Source organism: Clupea harengus, chromosome 26, assembly GCF_900700415.2.
Source record: "Clupea harengus chromosome 26, Ch_v2.0.2, whole genome shotgun sequence".
NCBI lineage: Eukaryota > Metazoa > Chordata > Actinopteri > Clupeiformes > Clupeidae > Clupea > Clupea harengus.
Genome location: NC_045177.1, coordinates 11,282,222 through 11,296,653, shown reverse-complemented (window position 1 = coordinate 11,296,653; position 14,432 = coordinate 11,282,222). Strand labels below are relative to the sequence as shown.

The 14,432-nt window shown below is 40.1% G+C and overlaps 1 protein-coding gene across 4 annotated transcripts in view; it reads right to left on the bottom strand.

The window, feature by feature from the left end:
• Positions 1-1,109: 1,109 nt before the first annotated feature.
• The window catches only part of LOC105894509 (NLR family CARD domain-containing protein 3-like), a 74,501-nt gene continuing 61,178 nt past the window's right edge, over positions 1,110-14,432 (bottom strand). For 3 of the 4 annotated variants that reach the window (XM_042703950.1, XM_042703952.1, XM_042703951.1), the window contains 6 exons: positions 14,263-14,432; positions 11,346-13,167; positions 9,947-10,117; positions 9,294-9,467; positions 9,029-9,075; positions 1,110-2,355 (listed from right to left, as the gene is read on the bottom strand). The exon at positions 14,263-14,432 is cut by the window's right edge and continues 114 nt beyond it. In XM_042703950.1, coding sequence (XP_042559884.1) covers positions 1,817-2,355; positions 9,029-9,075; positions 9,294-9,467; positions 9,947-10,117; positions 11,346-13,167; positions 14,263-14,432 — 2,923 coding nt within the window. In that variant the 3' untranslated portion in view covers positions 1,110-1,816. Of the gene's footprint in view, positions 2,356-7,341; positions 7,577-9,028; positions 9,076-9,293; positions 9,468-9,946; positions 10,118-11,345; positions 13,168-14,262 lie in introns of those variants that run through there. The other variant, XM_042703953.1, reaches the window with a different exon arrangement.

The window sequence follows — 14,432 nt, the reverse complement described above, 5'->3', positions numbered from 1 at the left end:
CCCATCCCAGGAGGATCAACAGCAGTGACTGCAGAGGCAGGGGAGTGGAGGGACACAGATGCCCCTTATTAAACCCTCCCACAGACAGAGAGAGGAGGAGTTGCTGCTGCTGTGGCCTGTGTGTCTTGATGTGTGTGCGTGTGTGTTTTACAGGTGTGTGTGTGTGTTTGTATGTGTTTTACAGGTGTTCAGGAGAAGATGGGTATCATGAACAGAGGGGTGGTGTATGGCCTGTGTGTATTAATGTGTGTGTGTGTGTGTGTGTGTGTGTGTGTGTGTGTGTGTGTGTGTGTGTGTGTGTGTGTGTGTGTGTGTGTATGTGTGTGTTACAGGTGCTCAGGAGAAGATGGGCATCATGAACAGAGGGGTGGTGTATGGCCTGTGGGACTATGAGGTGGAGGCTGAGGACGAGCTGTCCTTCAGGGAGGGGGACTGCATGACCGTCCTGTGCAGGGAGGACCAGGAGGAGACGCAGTGGTGGTGGGCCGGCTGTGGGGACATGGAGGGCTACATCCCCGAAACCTGCTGGGGGTCACTCTGTCTGTCGGTGTGTGTGTGTGTGATTGCTGTTGAGTATTTGTATCTATTCTTGTAGATGTCAATGTGAAGATATTACTGTGTTACAGTATCACTGCTTATAATGGAGCTCACTCTTTCATTCTCACAATTGTACCTGAGGATCAAACCCAGACAGAGAAGCCTGGCTTAATAGCATTATGTGGCCTATCACACACACACACCCCCTTATACATTTACTTACACACACACAGAAATAGTTTATTCTTTGTGAAGTTTGGAGAGAGTGGGAGAGAATTGGTGAAGTATAACAATCATGATTATGATAATGACTGCGTTTAAGATTGTAGAATGAACACTGTTTTCTTTGTTGTTTGTGTAAAACTTTATTTGTAAATGTACCCAAACAGTCAGATTGCTGGATAATTACCTGCAGCATCTCTATAATCATCATGTTTTTCTTTTTCTCTATTTGAAAATGAATGTCATGCCCTCATGTAGTTTGTGTCTGAAGAAATTTGTGTTGTTTATTTAGATTCATTTTAATTGCTCCTCACATTACACTTTATCTAATAGAGAGAGTAGAGAGAATGTTGATTTCACAAAAAGTTAATCAAAATGACTGCCAACACATTCTTTGCTGCATACAAGGACAAAAAACATACAATCAGTCTTTCATAATAAAACAGAAATGATAACAGCTTGTATGAGAGATGTATTTTCTCCAAGGTCATGTCTGAAGAGAAACATGTCTGACATCACTCTGAACGGATGCAGATGATCTGTGAGAAGCCACAGAGCACAGGAGCAGCTTTCCATCTAAACGTGAAATTAACACATTTCATTCCAACACCTGCCTGAAGAGTCACTCTGGAGACAAACTCACATCTGCCCTCACTCATCTACCTGCATGCTACAGTGATTCATTGTGTGGAAATGTAACCTTACTTATTATACTACTGCAATGAATGTAATGGCCAAGTCAGTTATGTGTTTCAAATTGACACATGGAAAAATTCATTCACTTTTGTTTTGGCTTAAATTACACAATAACTATGCCTAATACACATACAGACCATCTTATGAAAAAAATGCAGCAAATAACTAAAGCTTAAGGAGACTGAACAATCCCTATAACCCATATCTTCAATTCAGAAAATGCACAAAATATACAACGGATATACATAGTATCATCAAAGCAGTGGTGTATAAACAGAATACACATATCACTATTCCCATAGCATCACACATGTGTATGAATTGGAGTGGGTGACTCCTGTGTTCCTGTAGCATTGGGAGGTCATGTGATATGGCACAGGGACACTGAGCAATAAACCCAAAACCCAGGATAGAGGGGCTCAGTGAATGTGGAGTGGAACGTGTGCAGGTGGGTGAGTGTGCCAAAGGAGACGTTGTAGAAGGACAGAGTGCCAGCCGGCCAGTCCAGGTACACTCCTACTCTTCTGGAGCGGGAGGAGGGGGCAGGTATGTCAGTGTGTTTATTATTGTGCCAGGCACAGTACCTGTGATGAAAGCACTCCAGACTCCAGGACTTGTCATTATATCCCAGTGCACTGTCATGACCCTCCCCTTTCCTCTTGATGCTTTTATACGCCACAGATATACGAGTCCCTCTCCAACGAGCCCCATTCCTCTCAACCTCCCAGTAGCAGCGTCCAGACAGACCCTCTCTACACAAAACCTGAGGCCACTTTTCAAATCTCTCTGTCTGGTGAAGATGCAGCTGCTCCAAATTCACAAGTGTCACCTTTCTGTTCCCCTTCGAGAGAGAGAGATGTCTGTTTGTTGTGTTTGAGTCCAGTGTGAGCTCACAGGCATCTGCAGACAAGAGGAGAGGAGAGAGGAGAGAACAACATCATCAGAATATGGGGAGTGACAGCTGCTGCTGACTATCACACACACACACACACACACACACACAAACAAACAACTACATATTCCAAACACAGCGCACCAACACACACACACACACACACACACACACACAGTAAATTCCAAACACAGCACAAACAGACACACTACTACACATTCCAAACACAATACACACCAATACACACAATCACAGACACACACACACACAATGACATACTCCTTACACAATACACTTAATCACACCCACACACACACACTGAACTACACATTCCTAACCCAACAATACACACAGACACACTACATTCCAAAGACAGTCCACCAATACACACACATACACATACAATGCTAGACATTCCAAACACAGCACAGCATTACACACACACACTACCTCACAATCCAAACACACCACACACACAACACATATACACACACAAGGGGTAGCCAGTGAGAAGGGTGTTAAAACATCAGCAAGCATAGGGGTTGGAGACTTAGTTTAAGGCCACACGGAACCTGGATTGCCTGAATCCGGATTTTTTTTATACAGAAACACTGGAGCGAAGCGGAGTGCTTGAATCAGCTGTAAAGACGTCATGGTGCATGTGCATAAAGTCACAGAAGACAGAAGGCGAGTCTTTCGATTGCTGAACGACTTTTCTACCACCTGAAATCACTGTTACCACAGCACTCAAACAGGACTAGTTAGAATCGCGCACTTGACCATAACCCTCATTTGAGTTAAGTTACCGCTTTGAAACTTCCATCTATAATAAAGATCTTTTCACGTCAGATTTGCTCATATAGGCTATTGCTGACACTTTTAAAAACCGGTTTTGAACAATGGTCCGATGCAAATAGATTAAACAGTGGTAGATAAAAATGTGGCTTGTTAATGTCATCCCTTCTTAACAACATCGATTTAGTTCATGTTGTTGCTGTTATGAAGTGACGCAGCGGGGTTAATAAGGGTTCAGGCTGAGGTTGCGAGGCGTGGGGCGCTGACGTGGGGCAATTACGTCATCGGGGTAGAAAATGTGCGGATCGGGCGTTCACACGAACACGGATCCGCTGGCGGGTTGGAATCTTGGAGACCGGATTCAAAAGGTTGCGGATTCAGGGACCCAATCCGCCGGGTTCGTGTAGACGGAAGGCAGATCCGACAACATTTATTTCCAGATTCAGGCAATCCAGGTTCCGTGTGGATGGGCCCTTAGACATGACCTCTTGCACTGGATGTCTTGTCAAACACAAAACATATGTATTCACTATATGGGAAAAGTATAAACTTCATAACAAGCAATCTTTCTCTCCCTGTTCTGATGGGAAGGCGTGCTTGAAAGTGGTGGTTTCTCATGACATTTGATATCAGCCTTGCATTTCCCCCAGTCCACATATATAGAGGTGTCAGCAGCAGTGGCGGCTCCTGAAAAAATTCTCAGGGGGGGCAATTTTTTTTGATAATGATTAAGGCGACCCATTCAGTAGGTACATTAAGTTAGCTGATTAACTCATACAGCAATACCTTTTTGTCCACTATTGGCAGTACACAACAGTAATATGTCCCCTCTTGCTACATAGCTAGAGTAGCAAGTTACAGGTGGAAAGCTATGGAAGAAAGTTGCATCCAGGAGCCTTCATAAGCAAACATGATGTGGCTCCACATTAAATTATCCCACTTTTTCATTATCCACGTGTCTCAAATGTTGTATGATGTAACATAGCTTAACAGGACACATGATATGTCCAGTGACATCATAAAGAAGAGGTAACATAAGTCAAAACCAATCATATTTATTGACTGATCTTGAAAGTATTGGCTTACAAAAGCAAAATAAGTCATCACATAAATTATTCAGTGTTAGTGCAAGAAGCGAACTGTGAAACACACTGTGAAACCTATGAAAAGTGACAGTGGTATATGAAATACAGACCGCGTTAGCTATTTCACGACCGCAATCTTCTTTTGTTCCAATTCTTGGATGTAGGATTTACCTCCCTTTGTAGAAACCTGTTGAATGGATACATTTGATCTAGGAAGTCCTAATTGTTATCTTGTCAATTTATCTTCATTAGTACGTCGCCTAAAATGGAGTTTCTGTCAAAGAGCGAATCGAGTTATTGCACTGAACAAGGCAGCCATCTTGACAGAATATGCCTCCGTCGAAGCTGTACGACGTTCGTATAGGCTTTTATGTCCCCTACTTATGACACGACATGGAGGGGCGAGCCCTCCCGGAAGCCATAGAGAACGCATTGAGAGCTCTGTTTTGTGAAAAATGGGAGTCAATGGGAGAGGTCTGGGGCGATTTTCATTTCGCCCCAAATCGCCCCAGAAGGGGCGGGGCCATTTGAAGCACGACTTTAGACTGACTGAACGACTGTTACCTGATTCGACAATGACATACAGAGGCAGATCAGACGGTCTAGTGGTAGAATCTGACAGAAAAAAAATTATTACATTTAAATGTACATGTAATTTACGCGACTTACAAGGATATTGCGTTTATAAATCAGGAGGTTTTTTTTTCTTTTTTTTTTCCTTTTACCCTAGGCAGCGCGTCGCCCCAATCGCCCTCATGGACAAGCCGCTCATGGTCAGCAGATGATTTGTGAGAAGTGAAGTGACCAAGGGGAGTTGTAGAAATGAGAGGAATGACCTGAAAAATGTCTTAACCAATCATCATCATTAGAGTTTAAATCATTCTTTATTCAGAGAAGAGATGTATTAACAGTGTAACTGTTAGTGTGACAAATACTGTATAAAAGTTCATTGTTTTCTGTGATCGGGGCCTTCAGTTAACCCTTAAGAGGCCCAGGCCTGTTTTACTTTTTTAGGAAGTCTCACATGCCTTGATGTTTTTGTATATTTCCCCTAACTAAAAGTATTGATGCACAAGTGGTATATATGATAATTTTTTTAGAAGACCTCAGCAATAATAACATGAGCGTAAAAGGAATGTAGTAAAATAAAATTGTATTTAAATCAAATGTAAAATCACCCTTACGAAAACCTTCATTCAGAGCTGCTCAGAATTTGTACAAAAAAACATTGTAAAGATTTCGGACCGAGACTTTTGAACTCTGAACCTTGTAAACATAGGTGTTGGCTATATATATGTGAGTTTAGCATTCAGAAAGTGTGTGTGGTTTCACTACTACATATTTATAATAGCAGATTGACCTGTGCCTCTCCAAAATGTGTGTCCCTACAAATGCATATTGATGAGTTACCTGGGACACCTCAGAAAGACAATGGCCATTACGTAATGGCCCTGGAATGGACCCCCACATGTTTTCTTGCCACACCATGGCCCAATAGAGATCACTGAATCACCATTACTTATCATATGAATAGCTGTCATTTACTAATGGGTGGGTCCTTAGGAGCAGAAACCTCACTCACAGACTGAAATGTGCAAGAGATCAGCTCTATTCTCCTTACAAAGTGCTTATTTATATTTTATTTTCGAACTGTATTTTAAAAGTAAAGGGTTCAAGGTTGCTGTGGGTGTTCTTTTTATGTCTCTAGGACAAAAACTCGCAGAGCTTTAACAACAAGAATCTCATCTGATCTGTCATACGTCAACTAGTTTAACATGAAAAGTTGCCCTGACAAACTCGTTAATTTAGGTTAACAGCTCAATTTAGGTTTGATGCAAAAACGATGAACTAAACCAGCAGATTTGTTTTTTTAAGTGGCTGTTCATAATTAATCAGTGTCGGGCTATGTCATCATACAGTATTTATCTTTTCAACTGAGTATTAAAAAAACTCTCTGTACATAGTACTCAGTACACAAATGAACTACAGATTATTTTAAATGACGTTTGCCTGAACATATTAGTCTACTTACTATTTGTAATAAGTAAAAAAGACAAAATAGAGGTAAATGTATTATTATAATATTTAAACATAATATGCATTGATGATAATACTACATATAAAGTAAAGAAGACTAAATATTGGTTAAATGTGCAGTGTGGAGTACTTAGGGGATCTATTAGTAGAAATGTATATAGCATTCATAGTTAGGGTTGGGTACCGAGAACCGGTTCCAATATGGCACCGGTTCCAATACAAGCGGTCCCTATCCGGACCGAAATGCAACGCAGATTTCGGTGCTTCGTTTCGGTGCCTGAGCCGATTGAAATAAATAACAGCAACAAATCATGTAGCTAAATGAACAAAACTTACGTAAAATGTTGTCTTATAAACAGGAATTATTTCAGGCTGCAACATGAAACACGGAGGCTGGTTCCAAAACAGTACAGAACTAGCGATAGCTAACGAGCAGTAACGTTAGTGGCGTATTTCTGTCTGAGTACGATCTGTATGAAGATTTTGTAGGGCACATATAAAACTGCCCCATCAATGTAAACTTTGGCCTGTGTCGCTCACGCGTGATTACATAGCAACAATCTTGACAGCGAAGAGCAGGAAGCATTTCACAGAGCAAGCACAAACGGAGCTAGCCATCAATTTAACAGAGAAAATGGCGAAAGGTAAACGGTCGGAAGCCGAAGGCAAATATGCTCATATTTCTGCAAAAGAATTTCTAAAGTTTGAAGCTGTAGTGTGTGTACAGAGTGTGTGTGTGTTTTGTATTTATTTATAATATATTGCTCATAGTTTGAAGTTAAAAGGTTTGAAGCTGTAGTATGAAGCCAAGTGTTTTGTATTTATTTATATTTATAGTATACCTTAAACAGTTAATATATTGTTCAATTTGAAGGCAATAAAACAGCCTTTCTTTAATGTCGTCAATCGTCGTTTTGTGCTATTTAAAAAAAAAAAAGTATCGGTTCAGGCACCATTTAGGCACCGGTATCGTTTTAAAAGAATAGGTTAGGCACCGGTATCGGAAAAAACCCAAACGATACCCATCCCTATTCATAGTTTAGTAATGTTCACTTTGACATTAAAGAGGGCTTTTTTGTATTTCAACTTATATTGACCATGATTGATTTATAAAAGCAATAAAAGGGTAAAACTTATGAAAAACTTATGAAAACTTATGCAAGGGACTGTAGCATTCATAGTTAGGATTTCATTAGTGTATAATTACCTATAACGAACCGTTGTGTTTTTGTTAGCTTAGAATGAGGACTACTTATCTATATAGGGAGCAGGTCCTCTCCCACGGAGTCTGCCATGTTACTTCACCATGTTTCTACAGTAGCCCAGAATGAACAAACCAAAACACTGGTTTGAGATCAGGCTTTTCATGTTTTTATGGCATTGCACGGCCACCATAGGTACTCGCACACGCTTGTAAAGGGAAGGGTATTCAGCTGGTTGCAATTTAGGAACCTCGCCACTAGATGGCAATCAAAACTACACAATGTACCTTTAACTAAACTAAGTTTTATGAACAGTGTTTTAGCCATACTGGGGGGGCCTGGGCAGACACTGTCTGTTTGAGATGCATATGGTTATGCATTACGCCATTATACACTCATATTCATTTCCAAATTTGTGGGGCGACTATAGGTTATATTAAACTCTTTTCAATAATGTGTAGTAAATGAAACGACTAGTTAGTGAAAACAGCTCCATATGTTGCAAACAGAATGGGCATTTTTATCTTGTGGTATATGATGATATGGATTGATCTGAGGAAACATAGTAGCTGATGCAATGAGGTGAAGTCATAGAGCTGATTTTTTTTCAGCAAACTAACTACTTCGGGTAGAAGAAATATCTATGTACATCAAATGATCTATGCCTTCCCAAATAACGCATTCGGATGCATACTGTCCTCCGAGGAGCTTTTATTATTTTTGACCTTGGTCTAATTTTAAAGCCAAGTGTGGTTGAGCCTTAAGGTCATTGGTCACAAACTATGGAATACTGAAAACGTAGTTTTATCTGCTGGCTTTTTTCCTGGATTCCCTAGCCTGACGTTGTCATACTCAGAATTCTAGTCAGAATATGAGTCTGATACTGCTCCATTGGGCTGTGATTACGGGGCGTGTTTCAACCGAACCAGGGAAAAAAATGCCTATTCGCTCAATTGGATAGACCTACAACCAATCAGCCAATCAGCTCTCCAGCGGCAGCCATGTTGGTTGAAAACAAATTCAACCCAAGCGCTCTTTGGTGACATGGTGGATTACGTTACTGTTGATCATCGGTCCATCATAGTATAAAGCCCGCCCCGACAATTTGATTGGTACGAACAGCTCTGGTTCGGGCATAGTTTCTCCCTAACGGAGCAATGCCAGACCGAACTTCCCGACCTCAAATGTTGTGGGCGGGGCTAAGTTCGCCTGGCACCCAGGCTATGGATTCCTTGGACTGACAACAGAACCTTCTAGCAATTATAACATAGCAATTATAACAATAACATCTACAAACCTAACTTAAATTAAAAAAACACTAAAGAATGTGCTATCTGAGTTGTGCAATACACCCTGTGGTTGTCCAATACCTTTTTCAAGTTTGGGCAGAAGCTGACACAAATGTCACCAGATAACTTGACAGTAGAGATGGCATTATGGCAAATGCAGCGAAGTAAAAGCAAAAAGTAAAAGTACAGTTCTGAAAAGTGTCCAAATGTGCAAGGTTCCATTTACCAGTTGAGCTGTCTAATACAGTTACTGAATTAACCATTAAGACTTACATCTCAGCAAACGTGGTCGTGCTCTGCTGACAGAAGCATGGTCAGTTCTGGAACAGAAACACAGTCACAACATATAATATTCTGAAACAGAAAATATCTGCAATTGTTTTTATTTAAATAGTTTATAGTTACTAGATGCAGGATCCATTTTTTATTTAAATGCAACTATGAAAATACACCACTACACTTGGTATGAAGGAACTGATTTGATCTCACACAAATAATGCAGAAAAAATACAACATTGGGATTTCTTTCTACACTTACTTAAGAATCTCCAGTTTACAGAAAGGATCTTTCAGTCTAGCAGATAACAGCTTTAGTCCTGATTCCCCGGGATGATTGTAGCTCAGATCGAGCTCTTTGAGGTGGGAGGGGTTTGAAGACAGAGCTGAAGCCAGACTAATACAAGCCTTCTCTGAGATGAGACAATCAGAGAGCCTAAGAGAGAGAGAGAGAGAGAGAGAGAGAGAGAGAGAGAGAAAGAGAGAGATTGCTGTAAAATTGGATATAATCTAAAAACTATTCAGGGATGGATGTAAAATGGAGACAGAGATGAAAATATCCAGTGAAATGGTACACACTACTTAATTCTCACACTAATTCTCCAAGTTAAACTGAAAAAGCTCCCTTCTAGCACAATACCTCTTCAGAACCTTAATGACTTTATTGTACAGTGCCTTTAAAGACAGCCATTACTGAAAGATAGATGTATATCAAAAATAATAAAACACATGATTAAAATATGAATGAACTAGTGGAAGAAAAGGTATTACTGTATGAGTTATTCAGCTAACAACAAATTGATACAGTTGTCTTGCTTAATGTACCTACTGAATGGGCCGCCTTAATCATTATCATAGAATTGTTTTCAGGAGCCACCACTGATAAAAACATACATAAAGCTGTATAAGACCAACCTTAATGTCTGCAGTTTGCAGTGGGGACTAGACAGTCCGTTAGAGAGAAGCTGAACTCCAGAATCTCCCAGGTCATTGTTACTCAGGTCCAGCTCTGTCAGCAAGTTTGGTGACTGTAGAAGAGTAGCAACAACTCCAAAGGACTTATATGTAAGTGTACATTCAGCAAGTCTGCAAAATATTGTGACAAAATATTACTCAAATCAATATAATGAAAGGGTGGAGGCAACTAAAATTCCAGTTGAAGTGGTGCTGAGTTTTCCCTAAGATGAATCAATTTGAATAAATATACTGGCTGAAGCACAGATGTCAATCAGCTGACTTTTATTGATCGAATAATAATGAGCAACTTTAGGTATTTGCTTCCATCGCATTATTTTTACTTTCCTCATTAGCATATTTGGATTTCGATACATAGCTGAGACACACACACACTCAAACACACACGCAGACATACAAACATACATATAAATGCAAGAAGCACTATGTTTCCTCCACTGATAGTTACCACTTTTTCACTGAGAGACAATGGCTCACTTGGACATAACTTGATCAGTAGATCAATTCCAAGTAATCCACATATCAGTCCTGACCAGTAACCACTCTATGTGTGAAACCTTTGACTGTACTGTTATCAAAGGGCAGACGTAAATACTAAAGGTCAAACTTGATGTGATGTAATAATGTAAAGTGTCATTTAATGCCAAGTTAGCAACCAATGCTGCAGTGAAAATGGAATATTACTCTTGATGGTAATTTTTGTATGACCAAAAGAGTTGTTGGAGACCTGCGCATCAAGGGAGAGAGACAGAGTTTTCACTCAAAGAGCTTCACCTAAAAATCTTCTAATCAGCCATTGTAACATTTCAGTTCTTATGTCCTCTGAGTATAAGGGGTGTCCCCCAATAGTCTCATCCCTTCATGAATATATATCAGATTATTATCTTGGAGACGGGAAGGCTCCGAACCATTTGCTATACAGGGACAATGGGTTAAGGGATCCAGCTGTGAGCAACTGAGACCACTTTCACACCTCCCTCAGGTAATTTCCTCTAACAGAATATACAACCAGAGGTCTTACATTTTAGCCTAATTCCAAATAAAAGCAACAATTACAAATGAATATCAAATGCATTGGATTATTGAATATTGTACATCATTATTAACTCTGAGCCTTAAATTCTGATTGTTCCAACTCCTTCACTCTCCTATGTCATGTCTCGTACGTAAGCAGTATGTATCACTGATATCAACACTATTAATCAGTCATGCACAGTCCTGCAGTGGAATGGACATAATCCACAAGTTCCCTTTACTTTTCACTTTTCACTCAAGAATATCAATGAAAAAATAAGTTGTTTTCTCATAAGACGTTTATCCATAGCCATCAGAAACTCACCGTGCCTTTCTGCAGCATCTCACAGCAGGGAGCAGTCTCCTGCGTCCCTCATCTGATGTGTTATATTTCTTCAGGTCAAACTCATCCAGCACCTCCTCAGACATCAGAAGTATGTGGGCCAGTGCTGAACAGTGAGCAGGAGACAATTTCTGTTTGATGTTCTTTGGTGACTCCAGATATTTTTTAATTTCTTCGTGCATGGAATGATCATTCATTTCAAATAAGCAATAGAAAAGATTGATGCATCGTTGAGGAGAGAGATCTTCCCTGTTGAGCTCCTTAATGTATTGACATATTTCATTGACACTTTTTGAGGTGCTGTGTTTGTTGTTCAGTAGACCTTTCAAAAGTCTCTGATTTCTCTCCAGAGAGATGCCCATAAGGAATCGAAGGAAAAGATCCAGGTGTCCATTCCTGCTCTTCAAAGCCTCATCCACTGCACTCTTAAGTAACACATGTAGATGAGATTGTAAGCCCAGCGCCGATTGAAGAGATGATATAAAAGATGGGCTGGGATATTCCCTGACGAGGGATTTCAGTGCCTCGAGGTTCTCAGTCACATAAGAGTGAAACACAAACACAGCTGCAAGAAACTCCTGGATGCTCAGATGCACAAAGCAGTAGACCTTCCTCTGGTGAAACACAGATTCTTCCTTGAAGATTTCAGTGCACATGCCAGAGTACACTGTGGCTTCACTGATATCAATGCCACACTCTTTCAGGTCTGCTTCATAAAACATCAGATTGCCATTCTCTAGATTCTTGAAAGCCAGTTCTCCAAGCTTCAGTAAAATCTCTTTCTGAGATTTTAGAAGTTTCTCTTGATCTGTCTCAGTTCCACTTTGATACTTCTGATCCTTCCTTCTGGTCTGGACAAGCAGGAAGTGTATGAACATCTCAGTCAGAGTTTTGGGAATGTCTTTAGTGTTGTCCAGCATCTGCTGAAGTACAGTGGCTGCAATCCAACAGAAGACTGGAATGTGGCACATGATGTGGAGACTCCTGGATGCCTTAATGTGTGAGATGATTCGGCTGGCCCGACTCTCATCACTGATTCTCTTCCTGAAGTACTCTTCTTTCTGTGGGTCATTGAACCCTCGTACTTCTGTCACCTGATCAATGAACTGAGCAGGAATTTGACTGACTGCTGCTGGTCTTGAGGTTATCCAGATGTGTGCAGAGTGAAGCAGACTCCCCTGAATGAGGCTTGTCATCAGAACATCCACTGATGATGTTTGTTTTAAATCAGATATGTTCTGTTGGAAATTCAGAGGTAATCGACTCTCATCCAAACCATCGAAGATGAACACAACCTGACAGTCTTTGTATTCTTCACCATCCTTCAGCTCCTTCAGTTCAGGATGGAAGTCAAGCAGAAGATTGTGAAGACTATACTGATCACCCCTGACCAAATTCAGCTCACGGAAAGGGAGGGGAAAGATAAAGTCTACATTCTGATTGGCTACCCCATCTATCCAATCAAGAATTAACTTCTGCACTGAGACTGTTTTTCCAATGCCAGCAACACCTTTGGTCATCACAGTTCTGATGTGCTTCTCCTGTCCAGGTAAGGGCTTGAAGATGTCATTGCAGTTGATTGGTGTATCTTCTGTGGTTTGTGCTCTGGATGCTGACTCTACCTGCCAAACCTCATGGTCCTTATTCACCCCTTCACTCTCTCCCTCTGTGATGTAGAGCTCTGTGTAGATCTTATTGAGGGGTGTCTCAGCTCCTGGTTTGATGATGCCTTCAGATATGTTTTCAAACCTCCTCTTCAGACTGGATTTATGCTTCTCTAGAACTCTCCTCAGGACTTCATCAGCTGTTTAACATGAACAAAAATGAAAAGAGCAAATAGTTGTGATAGCAGTCATCATAATAACCGGCCTAATATAAGTGTTAATAATGCTTTTTAACAACATTTGATTTAGATCTATTTTGATTTGAACTTGTCTAATGATAATCAAGTAATTGTTTGACAATTACATATCATAATCATATATTTATTAAAATGACATGAATAAAGTTTTTAAATTATGTTGTACTGCTTAGTTTCATTAAAAGGAGGGACATTCAAAAACAACATACAACTAGTTCAAATCAAAAACTATACAGTATATATATATATACATTATATTTTGTGTATTTAAGAATGTGTTTAACAATTAACAACATACATTTCAAATATGGATAAAACCATTTAGATTCAACATTACATTTTCCCAGTTTAAAAATCTAGGGTTAGTTTAAAAATCAGTCTCACCACAGCACAAATCTTGATACAGTATAGGCTGATCTGCATCTCTTGTAACCAAACACTATTCAAACGCTTTGATGTTCAAATCAAAAGTAATTACTGTGTATAAAAGCACATAAATGTGTTTCTTGTTATTAGTGCAAGTCTATGGGTAATCTATAGCTGTAACTCATAACCTATACTATCCTGTGTCAGTGTGACTGATGTATCTTCACACACTTTGCTCATACTGGAGGTCGGGGTGCTACACTCCCTCTACACGACTGACTCTAAATTAATTCTACCTTCTAGATTTCTGTTGTGAAAAAGTGATGATGTTTAGGTCATATCTTTTTTAGCTTTCTATTTTGACTGTTTGAGAAGTTAAAATGGCTGGAAGGACGACATACAAGAGGTACAGATCTTTCCAGCCCCAATGGACTGATGAATATGCGTATGAGGAGAGAGCTGCACACGGGGCATGTGTGCATAATCTTATTGTGATTTACACTCATAATGGAGGCCACAACAATAATAACAATAAAAATAATAATTATTATTTATATATATTTTTCTAGCTCCTTTAAGAAGAAACTATTTTTGCATGGCTCTGTCAGCTGAAAAGGTTCCCGTTCCCTGTCTTTTAAGCTACTCCTTTATCAGATCTCATAAAACCCTCACCTGGTTTGCTCCTTCTGTCTGGTGTGTGTTCAATGTGCAGGTGTCTGCTGTTTTCTACCATGTCTGTTTGTTCATCCAGAAGAGGCTGTAGAGGAGGTTGAACTCTGCATGTCTTTTCACACTGGGGACAGGTTTGGTGTCCTGGCAGTCCAGGCTGCTCCCAGTATCTG